The sequence below is a fragment of the Drosophila ficusphila genome, unplaced genomic scaffold (assembly GCF_018152265.1).
Source record: "Drosophila ficusphila isolate 14025-0441.05 unplaced genomic scaffold, ASM1815226v1 contig_198, whole genome shotgun sequence".
NCBI lineage: Eukaryota > Metazoa > Arthropoda > Insecta > Diptera > Drosophilidae > Drosophila > Drosophila ficusphila.
The window spans coordinates 12,749,400-12,766,764 of NW_025064092.1; the positions used below are offsets into that span (position 1 = coordinate 12,749,400).

Genomic DNA, 17,365 nt, shown 5'->3' on the forward strand with positions numbered 1-17,365 from the left:
AGTACTAATTAAAGCCAAATTTAGTATATTTGGTTTGGGTCGCATTAATTAATTTAAAATCAAATGACCATCTTCGATTTATATTTATATGATATATAATATTATTTTTATTTATTAGAGAAGTAAATTAAATTTTATTTACCCACAAATTTTAAATAAATAATAACTTTCAATTTTTAATTATAAACATGGTTTGTAAGTCTTACACTTAACTTGGTTTTCTACCAAAGTATAATACACAAAAAGTATAAAAAAAAACCTAAAACAATGACATTTTTGAAATGACTGCTTATGATTAGGTTCAAAGATTCCTTATCTGCTTTTAAAAAAACTAGCAGTACGAGCTTGAACTACTCCAAAGCCACCCCTTTCGGTACTCGCCTCCACAATGTGGCGGGAAATCCATTCGGGAAGTTTTCTCTGAATCCTGGCGTTCGCAAAGCGTTCATCCAAAAGATAAATGCAAGCGTAGTCCTTTATGTGTCGAACTGCTCGTCCAATACACTGGTTCACAGCTTTCATGCAGAGATTCTCGTAAAATTCGTTGCCTGATCCTGGTCCCAGTTTCTCATCCAGGTGCCGCATTCGCTGCTGCAGCTCTGGCGACTGGCGATTGGGGTACGGAAGACCAACGACTAGAACTGCTCTGCCAAGATCGTCGGCAAAGTTCAGCCCCTCAGAGAGTTTTCCTCCGACGACACTCAAAAGGAGAGCTCCGCCCGATCTCGGTTCCTTGATGGCCAGTGCATACTTCTCCAAGAGTTGTTCCGCTGATCCCGCGACCTCCCGGAAGACCGTCTTCCTGCGACTAATCCTCTCGTGGGTTCCCGACAGCTCCAGATGATTGTAAACTTTCTCCAAATACTCGTATGAGGGCAAAAAGCAAATCACTCCACCTGGAACCACTTGGCAGAGATTCTGGAGCACCATTGAGAGCTCCTGCATCTGCAGTTGATTCGGAAAATCAATAAAGCAAAAAACAAACTCTGAAAGGAAACTTAAAAGAACCCACCATTTCTGGACTAGATCTCTGGGCAAAGTTGAAATGCAAGAGTGCACCCTTTGGACCATTAGATACCACAAAAGGCAAGACGGCTTCGTCGGGCACAACATGCCTGTAAAAACGCTCTACTAGCCGCTCTTGGCAGCTGGCAAAAAGCTGCTCTTTTAGCTCTTGAGTGGGCTGCATGGTTCCCCCGGCAATAACGATCTGCAGAGGATTATTATGGTTAAGTAATTATTTTCTTAAAATGATTGCTCGTCTTACCGCTCTTGCTTCGCTCAAGATATCCGAAAACTGCTCAGCGGGGTCGAGCAGTAAATATTTAATCGTTCCCTCTTTAGGATCAAGTAATATCCTACCGTCCTCTGCATTGCTGGTGAGCGTTTCAAGAAACGCCAGCAGAGGTCTTATCGGCGACGGCGTTTCTTTCAAGGGAATAATCTTTGCCGGCTCCTCGACCTTATCCTCTATGTCGCCTAGTTTCCGCTTTCCTTGCTTAATGATCTCCTTTTGCTTTTGCTCGTTGGCTAATCTTTTGAGGATCAAACTCCTTGCTGATGACAAAGGAGGCTGATTCTCATTGGGCTGGGGTGCCCTCTGCATCTTGGCCGCATGTCCCTGAACTTTTCTAGCGAAACGTGTGCGTGCACAAAAATCCAGGAGCTCGCTCAGATTAATGTTAAAAAAATCTCCCTCGGCGGTAAGCTCATAGGTGCGCAGCATCCTTGAGCTCTTAGACTGGCTTTCCTCACCTTGATCAAGACTTTTGAGAAGCCGTCGAACTATAAAGATAATTTGGTTTATTTTCAAGAGATTACTGGTGCTGAAACGCTTTTGGAAATGATCCTTGTAGGCGGAGACCTCCACTTTAGCTCGCTCTAATTGCTGGCGGTTGATCTCGGCGCCATGCAACTGCGCCAAACATTCCAAAAGATTGTGGGCTTCATCGACTAGTACAATCGATCCTTTTAAATTAATGCCCAGCTGTTGCCGAGCGGATTTGTGGAGTAGCAACTGGTAGGGCAGCAGAATCAGTTGGGCCTGCTTTAGGGCAGATCTGGAGGCGTAATACGAGCAGCCGCCACAAGCGATTCCCTCGTTGGCTAGCTCCTCAATGTCTAGGGGTTCACTCAGTGCCAAATCCCTGAGCGAATCCACCAAGGCCGCCGCTTTAAACGAGCATCTACCGTTAGCTTTCATAGTGAGTCGACTTTTCTTGGTCGGATTGGGCTGATCTTTCTGGGTAGCCATTTCCAAACACCGTTCGTTCATTAGTCCCACGTTTTTCAGACTGCGCACTTGCGGATTACAGCACAACTGCTGACGGGAACCCAAAGAGATGCACCTTACCGACTGGTTGAACGAAGTTTTGCGAAGTTCGGAAACTATTTGGCTCAGTTGCGAGTGCGTTCGACTGCAGAAGAAGATCTGGACAGGTCGATAGTGATCTCCCAAGGCTTCCTCGGGCATGTCTTCAGTCTCGTGCTCTGAATCCACGTCAGAGGCCGGATCCTGATCCTTCTCCAGTTCATCCTGCCGGATGAGCTGCTCCTTTCTTTGCTTCTTATGGATTTTAGCCTGCTTCTTGATTTGCGCTAGTTGTTCTTCTTGTTTATCTAGTAGTTGCTGTAAGTGCTGCAGGTCACGAAGTTCCTCCCGTTGCATCCTGGACCTTCCCTGGCTTCCAAACCAATCCTTCGTCTGCTCGCCCTCCTTTTCCAGGTTAGCCAACTCCTGCTCCACTTCGCGAATCCTCGCCAGCATTTCCGCCCGCACCAGCTCTTCGTGTCTTGCCAGCCATGTGAGGGAGCCACAGGTGAGAGTCAGGGACTTTCCCGTCCCAGTGGGACTTTCAAATATCCCCACTTGGCCCTTTTCGAGCACCTGGAAGAGCTCCTGCATCAGCTGCTCCTGGATTTCGTATGGGGCGTACGGAAATCCAAAATCCTGGGCTTTGGGCACTGTCAGCAGCTGGCGGGGCGTGTACTGGGCCATTTTCCCGATTTGATTTTTAATTTTTTTTCATTTTATAAACCAAAGCAGTGTAAAAACAAAACGACGCGCCAAGAAGAAGAAGAACAATTAGGGATGGAACATTAATTGAGACGAATAGAAAAAGAAACATAAGGTGCAAGCGATATATTTATATGTTGTTAAAATTTAAATTTATATTTATTGTTTGATAACAAAACAACCAAATCTGAAAGTCAATTTTTTTGGTGACCTTTTTGCCACTCTTTGGATGGCAATTTAGACTTGAAAAACACTTTTTAGTTTTTAAACGATATGTTGCGATGTATCGCATGTCTTGATAACGCTTGGCAACGCCATACTAAGAATAAACCAAAGCCGCATAGGCGCCAAAATTCGTAGGATAACAACAACTCAAGAAAAGTTGCAAAAAGTGAAAAAAAGATCAGTGAAAGACGTAATAACTGGGTTTCTGGCGGTGAGTAATAGTTAAATTGTATGCAAATCGAGTGCTGCACTGGCTTAGTAAACATTAAAGCTTGGTTGATTCCTGTCATAAGAGTCATAAGAGCTTGTTCTATCTCGCTCTGGCAAGATGGCGTCTATTGCAATTTTGATTTGGTGCCAAATTTCGATTTAATAACTTAAAATGTAATTGAATATCCCATTTTGATAAGTCTTTATGTTGACCTTGGGCTTATAAATAATAGGCGCACGCTCCTCCTCACGAGGATGAGGAATTGAATATCCCAAAATTTTTTATAAGTGGTAATGTTGACCTTGGGCTTACACGCTCCTCCTCACGACGCCATCATTATCGCCTTTTCTCTTTGCACTAGTAATGTGCACAAGATTTAATATTGACTGCATAACAAGTGCATGAAAACGTCCAAATTTTGTTCAGTTATAACAATATTCAGTCACCAATAACGGATATCATTATCCTACATATTAAATGAATTAATCGTTGATCTTGTCGATTTTAACTGCACCCAAATAGTAACTGTATGTATATTTGGTTCAACCTGCAATCTGTTCTTGACCGGATCACGCCTCATTCTCTTTCACCGATCTGCAATAAAACACCCACTCCCGATACCTGTTCCTGACCTTCTGAGCAACTGAGTCATAAGGCTTTTCCATTGAGACTGTGATTGGAATTGGGACCTTGGCAGACAGCAGGTCGGCACTTGGCGACCGGGTTGGGTCGAAATTGATAATTGGAGTGGTCGAAGTCGAAATTCGTAATCGCAAACCCCGAAGACATTTCCCATTTATTACTATCGCATTTTTGCTTTTGTTTGAGAGTTCGGTGGCATAATTTTCCACTTAACGCACGACTATAAATACCCAATGCTGCAACACATGTACATAAGCCTATCTTAATTCAAACACAAATACACCTGCGCGTGTCACTATGATTGCTAATAGTTACCTCAATGATAATGCGTTCTGTGGTTATTTATGGCCGATATTTTATGCGATTAAATGCCATCATTTATCAAAGCTCTGCTCGCACTTGCTTTGATTTCAGATTTCTTCGCTCATAAACACAAACACTAAAATCTACTGTTGACCAGATGACATTTGGCACCATTACGGATTTTCAAATGCCATTCGACACGATAAAGGGAAGGATCGTGGGAATGTGAGTACAATACTATATTTTATATTCATATTGTATGAGACATTACTGCCTCTAAAACTTAAAAAATGTAGCTATTGAAAGTCGATTTATTGAAAATTGTTGTTGTTGTTAAGCACTTTTAGAGCTCACAATTTTTTTTTTATTTCGTCAAAATTTTTTAATTGACCATGGGATTTGCAGAAACTTACCCTCAAGCAGTAAAACTTGACCAATGTTAAGGCGATCTCAAAGTATCATTTTATAGCGTTCTCGAAGAGGTCTGACCTAACTATGCTGGTTTTTCCATCATGACATCTAACAGAGGGCTTGTCTGGGGCGGTATCATCCCACGTACCGCGTGTCTGGTGCACGGGTCTCCCGTGGAGACGGTGACCCAATCTATGACACACGCTGCAGCGAGAAGGATTTTGTGCGCTGTTTTTTTGTTCTTTTATTACTGTTATGACATTCAATAAGCAATTAGGCATTAATCACTGCCGGGGGCAGCATTAATCACACGAGCAGTGGTTCGAGCCCAAGCTTGAACGCAGCACGGAGCGCCAAAAGCGAGCCTTCAACTTATGCATATTAGAGGAGAGCCCCGAGAACTGGAGAACTAGAGATGTAGAGGCTAAGAGGGGCCTACCTACGGATAGTTGGCGACATAGCAAGTAGTGCTCGCTGAGAAGCCGAAAGCGGCAGAATCCAGCTTGCATGACATGATGTCAGCGTCTGTTTATAACTCGCCAGTCAGCGAAGCAGACCCGTTCTGAAATTGGTGGGGCTGCACAGGGGAAGATCAGATCGGATTGGATCGACTAGAACAGATTGTCCCACGCCCACGCCAAGACACGCGCCAAAAGCGAACTGAATCGAGTGCGGTAATCAATAGATAATTGCATTCACTGACCGAGGCTTACGATACCCTACCCGGTGCAAAACAATTGTTTGTGATCGATATGGACAGCTCATCTTCTGATCTCATTCCGGTATTTACATAGCAGATATGCACTCCGAAGAAATGGTTTTTCATAGACTACCACTAAACCAATTGCATTCCTTATGAAGCCTTCACCAAAAATCAAAACACCCAGTCTCTCAAAAAGGGTAACAACTTTAGAGGCACTGCAGGCAGGTCAGGTTGATTCAGATATATGCCCCCAAGCGCAATGACGTCGGGTAGTATCCAAGATCGATGAGCAATCGCTAATGTTGGGGCAGGCAGTAAGATCAAAGGCAAAACTAAGACATTAGATATTAAATTTGAATTTTATTTAGAGTGTGATCAGTTGTGGTCGGATCGGAGACGATTTACAGAAACAGTTAGAGGTACAGATACAGATGCGGATACAGCGAGCATTAGAGATACGGATACGGCTACGGAATAAAATGGAACACACTGGATAGGGCTGACTTAGGGGGTCATTTTAATTCAGTAAGAAGTAGATTTGCTTGGGTTTGGTTGCTGTTTTTCCTCTTGCTTTGCTTTCACATTAGTAGTAGTCGGCTGGATTTATTTCCAGTATAGTTTTGCTCTTGTCAAAATTACACAAAATAACAACCTGGACTCTCTCAAAACATTCGACACATTCTTATTATTTTATACGTTTGTTTTAGCACAGTTTGTGGGAGTTTTCTTCATTTGTTGCTTGTTCTTGTGGTTTGTGGACATACACACATTTAAAGGCGTTTAACTTTATCAATTTTGTTAGAAATATACATAGATAGGTCTAAAACTTTAAAAATAAACGGGACTTTCTGTCTGGATTTTGTTACGTTTTCAAGGGGGCTTTGTGGTATGGTTCTGCCTGCAGCTGAATTAGGTTTGCGATTTGGTGTTTAGACAATAACCAACATTGATCTATCGTTTGTCGTTGATCGTTTATCGTTACTTTTGTCCAGGTACTTTCGTAGCGCATGTTGTGTTTAAGTTTATTACTTTTATAAAACAAACATGTGTAGCCTAAAACTAAAAGCTAAAAATGAGGGGTCCAGGTTTGGGTCGAGGAAAATGTCAAAATCGGAAAATGCAGATGCGCCACTAGAGAATATATGAGTCCTGCGAAGATGAGAGCGATGGATAGCATTCCGATGATGTTGATCTATGTCTACGATGCTCTATTAGATAAGATATCGCCGCCTTTCAGCTGCAGGCAGAAGAGAAACCCACAAACCCAAAACTCAAACTCAAACTCGACTCTAGGTCATATTTATGTATATTAGAGAATATTAATCGAAAACAAACAAAACAAATCGAGGGTAAACAAAAATTAAACGAAATTTACAAGCGAGAACTATCCTTTTGCCCCCTTTTGTTTTTGGGGGGGCTAACAAAAAGGACTTGATTGCATTTAGCCGTTTACAATTATCGTTTACAAATAACATTTACAGTTACAAATTACATTTAACATTGAATGTGATGGCAACCCTTGAAGGTTCTTCACTCGCCTGACCTGAGTGGTTAAAACTTTTTTAAGTTTTTCGTTTTAAATGTTTTTTGTTATTTTTCTTTGTAGATTTTCGTTTTGGTTGGACGTAATGAACGTAATATCAATTGTCGGCGAGTGAAGTCCACACCCTAATATACTTCAGGGTTGCTTCTTTGTGTGTGTTTTGGGTGCGAGTTTTTTTTTTTTTGTGTGAGGTAAATTTTTGATTTGAAAATTCCATTTCAAATGGAAAGGCTACTTTATGGTTTACATGCTTAACAGTCCTATTTGGGGCAAATAGGTAGGCATTTTCGTGGGGGTTACTTCGGATACAAGTGGGATTTTGGGGTGACATAAAATTATGGTAGACTTGGTACATCTAGAGAAAAAGGCGGTGATCAAGAGGCTCATGGGGTTCGTTTACTTATACAGGGTTGTTATAAATAGTTGGCTTTGCATATTTTACATATATATAATTTATCGTTTATCGGTATCGTTGGTTAACTCTTTAGTACAAATCAAGGCAATTACAATTACGAACAATTTCAAAGCACTTGTGAGGGGAATTATTTTTGTTTTGCTCTCATTTGGGTTCGATGCTCCTCTAGGCCACTTTTTGGTGTTCACAGCTGTTTGTACACACACTTTTGTATATATATATATATATATTATTGTTATATCCGTGTATAAGTATGTATATATATATATATAAATGAACTCTGACTTAACTCGTTGATCAAGCAATAGGCACACACAAATATATAAGTTTTGCTTCAATTTAGTACACGCTTGTATATATATATATTATTTGACTTCTCCTAACTGACGTTTATAATATAAGTTACAAAAGTTGTTTCTCGTTAAACTATAATAAGGCGCAAGTTTAAAGGAGTTCCAAGTTTCAATTTTAGCAGCACTTTAAGTTCTTTGAATCCACCAATTCATACTTCATACATATTTCTTTGCAATTATCTCTTGTATATATATATATATAATATTTAATTATTTGTTCTTGAAGATTAGTTTTGCAAAAGAATTAACAAAGTGAAGATTAGTAATTAAGTTTTAGTTGTCAATTTGAATTTCTTTTTTTGTCGTTTTCATTTTTGATTAAGGCAACAGCTTACACAATTTTTAATTTAGCTTACAATGTATGGACACAAAAAAAAAAAACAAAAATTCATCCATGTATCTTGTTTATATGTAGGGTATATATAAGGTATATCACTGACTAAGCCTAATTTTTAGAAAAAATATCAAACGTCATCATATATCGCATGGGCTTTTAATTTTTGTTACTGCTTCTGCTTAGAATTCTGAACAAGATTTTCCCTCTCTCTATCTCTCTCTATTGTTTACACAAATATATAGCATAGTTAATATAATTTTTAAGGCTTCGTTGGGAGCAAAGAGCAAACAAAAATACGCTTGGAAAATAATTGAACAAATTAAAATTAATAATTACTGATGCGGATGTGACTCTTCTTCTCTCGACTTCCCTTTCGCAGGCTTGCAATGGAATGTTATCGATAGCTATATCGTATCAAATGTTGAGTTATGTACAGTTGTGCAAGTGCTTCTTTTTTTCCTGGGCGTGTGTTTGTGTGCTCTCTATTACTCTGCTTCGTCTGCTTTTTTGACTATCGTCTTACAATGTTTAATCCTTACTCTTTACAACTCTTACTTGTTAATTGTTTCTGCTTTTGTTTCATGAGGTAGTCAAGCCACAGGCTGAATGCCGCTCCAGGCGGACTTGGGATCATGGGGTCAGGAATCGTATAAGGCGGGGATGGATCTAGGGCTTGGGGATGATATTCGAGTGGTCCTTGGTTGGATCGCGGGATTGGGAGAACTCTGCTATTGGCCATTGGGGCCTTTCAGGGAAACTCTGCTATTGGAAGAACTTGGATTCGAACTTGGATTGATAAAATTTTAAATATAGTTTTGATAGATGGGTTGCCTATGTTTTGAAATAAAATAAATGTTAAGAATGTCTAAGATTTCGTTTAAGTAAGGAAAAATTAACGAAAACATAAAAACTAAACTTTCAAAACAATTTCGACTGTTTAAAATTAGATATCTCCAAGGTGTGATTGTAAAGTAACTGTTTTAGAACTTTTGGCAAAGTTGAAAAATTCAATCGGGTCGAATTGGATTGGTTTGTTATGGGGGACTGCGGCTTCTTCAGCTTCTTGTACTGCTTTCATGGTATTACTTTCGGTAAATCGATGAGTGGCGGCGGTTAATATTTAAATTAGTGTAGGGAGTGGCCTAGCACCAATAGTCTACATGGGCCCAGGCCGGATCCTGCTCCTCTCCGAGTTGCAGCTCCATTTCGAGTTCAAGTTCCACCTGCCGATCCATTTGCGGACTGGCCGATGGATCCTCATTCTCGGAAGGGTGTGACTGCTGTTGTCGGTGTTCTAGTCGCTGCTGCTGCTGCTGATGTTGCTGCTGCTGCTGGTGGCTATTGGACTGATCAAAGGCTGGTAGCAGCAGGTCGCGGTCGCAGTCTCGTTCCCGCTCCCTGTCCGGCGCCCTTCCTCACGCCAGGCAACTGCCGTTGTTCATGTAGGCGGTGGCCGTGTCCAGGTCCACGTACTCCCCGCCGTCGTCCACCAGTTGGGACAGTATATCGTTGCTGTAGCAGCTGTTTTTCAGCAGTAGCAGTTGCTCGTCGTCGTACGGGTTCATCACGCCAACACCCACGCCCACGCCGACTCCAACCCCGATGCCATGCTGCAGTCCCTGGTGAAAGTCCATCAGACTGTTGCTGTTGTTGTTGTTGTTGTTGCTGCTGTTGTTATTATTGTTGCCACCGGCACTGCCGTTCGTGTGCACCACGCTGGCCATGTTGATGCCATTGATGCCGCAGGGCGAGGGCAGAACACAGGCGTGCTTGATATCCGGGAAACTGTCGTTCGGCTCGAACAGGAATCTCTCCGCACTCAGGGCGGAGGTGTAGGGACTCTGCGAGTCCACCAACTCGTTCTTCACAAACTCAATGGCGCTGCTGGTGGCGGTGGGCGTGGTGCTGGCGTTGCTCGTTGCCGTTGCACTGCCGCTGCTGATGCTGATGTTGCCGCTGGCGTTACTGCTGATGTTGCTGTTGATGTTGCTGCTGCTGATGTTGCTGCTGCCGTTGCTGCTGCTGCTGCTGTTGTGGCTCGGATTGGTGCTGGTGCTCAGGCCATCGCAGTTGGGCACGTAGTCGGACATCAGGCCGGGACTGGCACTCGTCTGCTGCTGCTGCTGCTGCTGCTCGACCACGCTGTTGCCGGCGGGATTTAGGGATTGCTGCTGCTGCGGCTGCTGTTGCTGGTAGCCGGCGTGCTCGAACTCCTGGGCGCTTGGCGAGGGCTTGCAGTAGCCACTGGGCAGTTGCTGGGCCATAGCCGCCGCCGTCTTGGACCCGAACTTGAAGGTGGCCATCGAGGGGATGCTCTGCAGCCGATGGTTGTTGCCGGAACTGGCCACCACTTCGGTCACCGTTTCCAGTTCCAGTTCGCTGAGATACTTTTGGGCCGGCGATTGCAGCAGCTGGTTGGGCAACTGGCAGCCTTCGGCACGTTGGCAGCCGTGCGACTGCAGCATGTCCATCAGCTTCCGGCGCTCGGTTTCCAGCAGACGCACCTGGTTCTTCAGATCCACGTTCTGGGTGTCCAGGACCTCTGACTCCTTGATTAGATTTTGGGTGCGCTCGCGCTTCTTCATTCGGCACTTGGTGGCGGCGATCTTGTTTCGCTCGCGACGCCTTCGCCGCCGGTCCTCGTCCTCGGGAGTAAGTCCCTTCGGTTGCGACTTGGTCTCGCTGTCGTCGTCGCTCGACTCCTCGTCGTCGTCCAAGTCGTTGGCGTTGCTCATGCTGCCGCTGTAGTTGTTGTTGCTGCTGCTACCGCTGTGCCCGTTGTGGTTGCTGCTGCGCCGCGAGTACTTCGAGTGCGGCTGCTCCGATCCGGAGCTGGAGTCGCAGGTGGACAGCTTGCGCTTGCTCTGGATGGAAAGCTTCAGGCCCTCTTTAATCAGGCGAGAGCAGGTCTGCAAAGGCCAAAACAAAAAAGGCGGAGTTAGCGGTTAGAGGAGTTTATTCCACAGGAAAATTTAACTTTCATAAACAAACAATTTTGTTAAAATATTAAATCTTAAAATATCTATGTTCTTCTAATTTTGATGTAGGACATTAAATGATATGATGTATTTTTAGAAAGTAAAAATCTTCTTAAATTGCTTAAGGACAAGGAGACTAGTTTTTGAGCTAATTTATGCCTGCTGTTTATTTATTTATTTTTTTTTTTTTTGTGAACATGTTAACCCGAAAAGTGGATTGTCAGTAATTGCCAAAGAGGCATCCACCAAAGAAGGCAGCCCAGGTTGCCAAGACAGGTAGACAAACTCGGATTGGGTCCCAACTCACTGACATTTTGAACAGATTTCGAGCATTCCAACGGCGGTGGCTTTAGTTGGTCTTCAACTTTCCTAGAGTCTACAAAAATCAATTCCAAGCGATATTTATGTTTCATGTGCACGGAATATAAACCAAACGAAGTAAAGTTTATTCTTATCTAGAGATCTTGCTTATTTTAACTGATCCTTTGCCACCCGGTGGAGATTTTGTAGTGAGAGTTCGACACAGTTGCTCGAGAGATGGACGCCCTTCGCGGGGCAGGCAGATATATATTTATGACGAATCGCGGCCCGATTTCTCGGCACCAGGTCTCTGAAGCGAGGAGATTATCTCCAGCGGCATTTTTAATTTTGTTTGTTTATTTGCCCGGTGATTTACTCCGGCGACCTTTTTGCGCATTGGCCAGGGCTTGGCCCCTGGATTTGGGTCTGGGTCTGGGTTTGGGTTTGGGGACACTTGAGCTGAGTTGTGTGCATGAATTATAAATTTTTCAAGTGAAACATATAGAAATCGCGATGGTCTCCACGCCCAGAAAGTGTTCGCTGTTTTTGTGCCCCCGACAAGTGCATTTGGCACTCGATAAAATCCGAGACAGCGGTGGGTGGGCAGCTAAAGTAAAAAACGGAAAAAAAAAAAACGAAACATAAAATCGAAACCGAGACCAAAACCGAAACCGAAACCGCAGCAACCTCGATAGCCAGCCTGCACTGGGCCACTCCATTTATGGAGCTCGAGACCCGATCGACCAGGAACAGATGGCCATCACTCTGCACACTGTCAACTTTCCTTTAACGCTTGCTGATTGACTGACTGCCAAATGCATTTAGCTGTATGAACTGGCGAAATGCTCTAGCTAAATTCTCATTGTCACCAACAAGTGGGTTACATAAAACTACTCCAAGGTTGTCTAAACTCTGTATGGCATTTTCCAAAAGCTCTAATTGGAAATGAAGCCTAAGTTAAATTATATAAATCAGCTGTTAAAGAATAATATATTGCCGAACTGACTATTGAATATATACTGCTTGTGACTCCAGTACGATAAATCTCGCAATATGGCATCCATCAATGGGGCTGTCAAAATTGTGCCTTCAATTAGCCCTTTCAATCCGCAGCTCATTGAAATGTCGACCAGACTGACGCCCTCTTATTTTTTGTGTGTTTGTGTGTTTGTTTTTGTTGTTGTTGTTTTGCTTGGGTTTCCCTTCTTCGTTGTTGTCGTTGTCGCTTTTTTGCGCATTTTGTTTGTTGTCTGCTCGAGAAATTGTTCGGATGCCACTAATTGAACGCGCCCTTCTTTTCAATGTTGCCTTTGCGCCCCTGTGTTCATTTTTTGGGCATCGGATTCCATTTGAATTTTAGGCACGCTGCGCTTTATTTATTGACCCAGAAACCAGATAAATAAATCTTGTGTTTAAAAAGCGACAAGTAAAGAATGTCGAAATCCAAAACAAAATCATAATAATCGCATGCGCCAGAGCCCCCCGTCCGTCCACTGGTGCCCGAAATCGAAGTCGCTGGCAAATCGGAGCCAATATATGACCATATGGTCAGCGTCGACTTCAAAAGTCGGACAGAGTTTCGTAGAAAATTGTGCAATTTTCGGAGGAGGAAATGGGGCTGGAGCTGCAAATGGAAATGGAAATGGGAATGGAAACGTACGGCACAGGTTGCGGCTTCAGTCAAAGTTTCTTGTTTCTTTGTATGAACATATGTATCTCTGTATCTCTGTACCTCTATCTTTATTTCTGTATCTGACAGACTTTGCAGAACGGCCGAGCCTTTCTTTGCACTTCGCATCGCTGCAACTTTAGTCGCAAAATTCACCCGAAAAAGTATTAAAGAGGCATTTTTTTTGGGCTGGCAAATTTGCATTTTGTTTGGCTTGTTTGCACCTTAGCACATTTCTCACTCGTTTTGTTTGCCGTTCTTATAATTTCTTCCCATTTAACATTTCTTCCATTTGCTTTACTGTCTTTTTCGGCAACATTTGTGCAAATATTTGGCATGCAAAAAAAAAAATAAAATAAAACGCAGGGATGGGTCCGGGTCCGACTCCTCTGGGTTCAACTAGGGGTCAAACACCCTGATAAAACAAAGTCCGCTGCTACCTAACCAAAGGTTTGTACAAAAATGTAATAATATGCAAACATTGTTTGCTAAGATTTACTGCCGCACTTACAATTAAATTGAAAATCGTTCCTAATACGAACTTTGAACCCTATTTGTAGCTTTTCTTTTTAAACAAGTTAAAATACTACTTCTATTTTATAGGCTTAGGCACTCTTCAAGCAACAATTAGCTTACATTTAACCTGCAGCTTCGATCTGGCTTCAATCTGGCCGCTTCAATTTGGCCAGCTTCATTCATTAAATTATTGGATGACTGTTTCGCCCACGCAGCACTCGCTGCCGTGCAAAATCAACCCACGCACTCTCTACTGGCCATTGGTCTGATTGTCCGTTCCGTCGTTTATTTGTCCGTATGGTGTCCGTCCAGAAGTCTGTCCGTCCGGCATACACCGACGTGAGCTTTAGCAGCGGTGAGTAGGCGTCAGTTGGCGAGCCGCAGCCAGAATTGATTTCACTTTTACGGCACTGCTTTGAGTATCTGCATCTGCGTCTGCATCTGAATTCGTAGCTGAATCTGCCTCTGAATCGTGTGTGTGCGAGTGGGGAGAATCACTCTTGACTGGCTGGCTGACTGACATTGGCCTTAATGAGGCACGTAACTGCGGCTGCCGGTGGTGTCAACTTCAGCGATTAATTCTACATACGAGCCAAAGGCCGCCGATCTTTGTGTTGTGCAACGAACGCATCCCTAGTCCGCTCCCAGTAATAATTGGCAGGTGTCTATATAGCCCCGGTCTGGTCTCTCTATCTGTGTGTGCAAATGTGATTTATGATTATTACTCGAAACGAATTTATAGGCGTTGAGCCGGTGCAGCTCTTAATTGCCGCAATGCAGGGCCAGAGAGACGTATCGTCTTCTCAACTTGTTTCCCACAAATTTCCTATAAATTAGAGCCGCCGTAAATTTGCCTCCCACTTGGGCGGATGACCAGCACCACTATATCGTTTTTGGATGGAACAAGTTCGGTTCCTCAAGTTGCTCAAACCCATCGCGTCGCTTCTAGTAGCAATTTAATTAGTTTTTGATTGATTGCAGTGAAGTTCAATCGTTTACCATTGATTTCTGTATAAATCGATAACGGAGTTCGATTGGTTTAGAATTGAAACCATGGGATCACAAGATTTAAGAACTCCTTTAACAATAGCTTATAAAGTTTGCGTAGATCGAAACAGGTTTCGATCGCTTTCCAATAGATGTTGATGATCAAATTTCAACTAGACATTAAAATGGTTTTTTTGATATAAAATCGATTATATCGATTTTAAATCGATTATGGTATGGTTATCGCATAAAAGTAAAGTACCTGTTGCACACTGGGCGTGGTGGCCGTGCCCGCTGGCGAGTCGAGTGGCGATCCGGAGCAACTGGAATGACTGCTGTCCTGCGACTGCAAAAACACAGAGGTGTAGAAATATTAAGTATACGCCACGTGGCACACCGCTTGCGCGTGAATCCTCACCTGTCCGTTGGGATGTCCGTTGAAGTGCCGGACGGTAACTACCGGCGTGCCAGCCGCACTGCAGGAAGCGGACGAGCCAACCGAAACGGCTGCTGTCGAGCCAAAACTAAAGTTGTCCATCGGATTGGTCATGGCGATTAGCGAGTTAAGAATCTCCGGCGTCTTGGGTGTATGGCCACCCATCAGGAGGCCGCTGCTCTCGATGCTGAGCAGCGAGGAGGCCGGTATGTTGGAGTTGAACATGGCTTAGTTGTTACACGGACACACACACACGGGAAATTAAAAAAAAAAACTAAACCGTGATTAAATAAATTGTAACGAACTGGCTTTATCTCTAGGTTTTCTCTTTTGTTACTTTTTTTTTGTTATATATACATTGATCACAGTTGAAGGCCTACGCGTTGCATTAGTTTGTTGGATTGTCGAAAAAGTTTCTTCAAAATCCCTTTTAAATATTGTTTTACAAACGGAGAGGGTTTGGAGGCACACACTTTTCACTGTTCCGCTTCTTTTTCTTCGAATCTAGAGTTTTTCTCTCGGCTTATTAAGGGGTTCTTGGGGGGCTGGAGGAGTAGTATGGTATGGTATACCATTCAGTTCCATCGGCTCAGATCCCCGACTGTTGTTGTTGCTCAGAGCGCAAAGGCCGAGCGAATGCGTTGAACGTCGAACAGCCGGCACCTCGCTTCACATCGGCAGCGAATCTGCAAAATTCACAGAGACAAAACGGAAAAGAGAGTAAGTGTAAGAAGAGCGCCAGATAGTATGCACAGATATACAGATATATAGATGTATAGATATATATAGAGAGATATATTGGGGGAAACCAAAAGACCCACGAACGTGAGTGAGCTATGTCAACGTAAACAAAAGCAATTAAATTATAAAATAACTCGGCTAAATTGATTTATGTAAGTCTCGGCGGCTTGTAGCAGCAGCAGCAGCGCGTGTCACGCGATCGAGCTTACAAATCTCGATAGCGTGATTGATCACGCACCAAAAAGGCTCACTTATCACCCCCACCCCCTCTCTCGCGGAGGTATTCAAGATGCTTCAATTAAGCCATTAATCGGCTAATTGGGACCAGACACACTTGCCCTGCCCCACAGCGTCTACAGATATCGGGTAGAATCGGGTAGTTGTTGCTATTGCAGTGTGTGTATCTGGATAATGGGGGGTTCTAAGGGGGGTCCCAAACACACATGCCTCACGGGTTGTGTGCGAGGTGAAGGTGAGCAGAAGGAGAAACTGCAGCGAAATTCCTCGCCGGCAATTGAAACGGAATTGAAATGCAATTGAAGGCAATCATCCATGAATTCGCTTGACTCCCGAGAACCCCTAAAAACTGTGTGGCGACGAGGGGGAGTCGGAACAACTGAGTCTGGAAATGCCGATAAATACGGGGATATTGCTTGTACATTTCAAAATGGAAACGTGAATCCCCGAGGAGCTTACAAAGTGGCTAGCAATTTTAATTATGAAATTACATTCAAAAACGCTTTAGAAAATAAAGATATTTCACAGAATTTTCTGTTGGTTGTTTCCCTGTCAAGTGGCAATGATAGGGAAATTACTTTAGGCACTATAAGAATATTATTATTATTATAAGAATATACGAAGTACATAAATTCAAAAACCAAAACATGCATAGTGAATATCTTTTGCAGATATCTTCAAGATCCTGACTCTCTGACATTTGGAAGATGAACTATCCGACGAGGGAAAGGGTGCGTTAATGTGGTGGTAGCAATGCAAAAGGAGGCGGGGCAGGAGGAGGAGGAGGGGGAGGGGGAACTAGTGGTCGGTCGGGCGCAATTTCGCTCAAAATGCAAATTGAGGCTGTCAAACTTCAAAAGTCGAAAAACAGAGCACAAGAATCTCATTTTGGTTTTGTACGCGATTTCTGCTGTTCTGCTGTTCTCCTGTTGTTGTTGTTGCTGCTGCCTTTTGGCCATTTATCATAAGTGATTGCGATTGTGGTGGTGCTTGTACTATATGTATATGTATGTGTATGTGTGTGACATGCTCAATAAGTTTAGAGCCTTCCTCTCCCCATTTTTCCCCGATCCGTTCCAAACCGAAAGTCAGTCAGCAGCACACCACAACGCGCAGGCAGAATGAAGAATTATGATTTATGACTTTCGCATGTTTTTTATTTTTTTTTTATTTTTTGGGGGCTTGGGGTTTGTTGTTTGTTGTTTGTTGTTTGTGAGAGCTTTTAATGCCTTGCTGCCTTTGATGTGGCTCCTTCCCCCCCGTTTCCACTGCAACGAAAATCACTTTTGACATTCGACGGCACAAAATCGCTTTTTCGCTTTTCGAGCCCGGCTTTGTTGCC

General features: G+C 43.3%; 3 protein-coding genes across 4 annotated transcripts in view; 1 reads left to right on the forward strand and 2 right to left on the reverse strand.

Annotated features, from left to right (window-relative positions):
- Positions 1–167: 167 nt before the first annotated feature.
- Positions 168–3,067, reverse strand: LOC108097354 (ATP-dependent DNA helicase DDX11). Its single transcript, XM_017199590.2, has 3 exons — positions 1,268–3,067; positions 1,013–1,210; positions 168–945 (listed from the first exon to the last, which is right to left on the reverse strand). The coding sequence occupies exons 1-3, from the start codon at positions 2,996–2,998 to the stop codon at positions 313–315; spliced, it is 2,562 nt and encodes an 853-aa protein (XP_017055079.1). The 5' UTR covers positions 2,999–3,067; the 3' UTR covers positions 168–312.
- Positions 3,068–3,362: 295 nt separating this feature from the next.
- The window catches only part of LOC108097220 (calcineurin B homologous protein 2), a 53,373-nt gene continuing 39,370 nt past the window's right edge, over positions 3,363–17,365 (forward strand). Inside the window, exons 1-2 of one of the 2 annotated variants that reach the window (XM_017199369.2) lie at positions 3,363–3,452; positions 4,509–4,622. The gene's annotated coding sequence lies outside the window, so the exon portion shown is untranslated. Of the gene's footprint in view, positions 3,453–4,508; positions 4,623–17,365 lie in introns of those variants that run through there. The other variant, XM_043207560.1, reaches the window with a different exon arrangement.
- Positions 6,800–17,365, reverse strand: part of LOC108097219 (activating transcription factor 3) — a 33,545-nt gene continuing 22,979 nt past the window's right edge. Inside the window, exons 3-5 of the mRNA XM_017199367.2 lie at positions 15,028–15,731; positions 14,872–14,955; positions 6,800–11,068 (exon numbers count right to left, since the gene is read on the reverse strand). Coding sequence (XP_017054856.1) covers positions 9,575–11,068; positions 14,872–14,955; positions 15,028–15,270 — 1,821 coding nt within the window. The 5' untranslated portion in view covers positions 15,271–15,731 and the 3' untranslated portion in view covers positions 6,800–9,574. The remainder of the gene's footprint in view (positions 11,069–14,871; positions 14,956–15,027; positions 15,732–17,365) is intronic.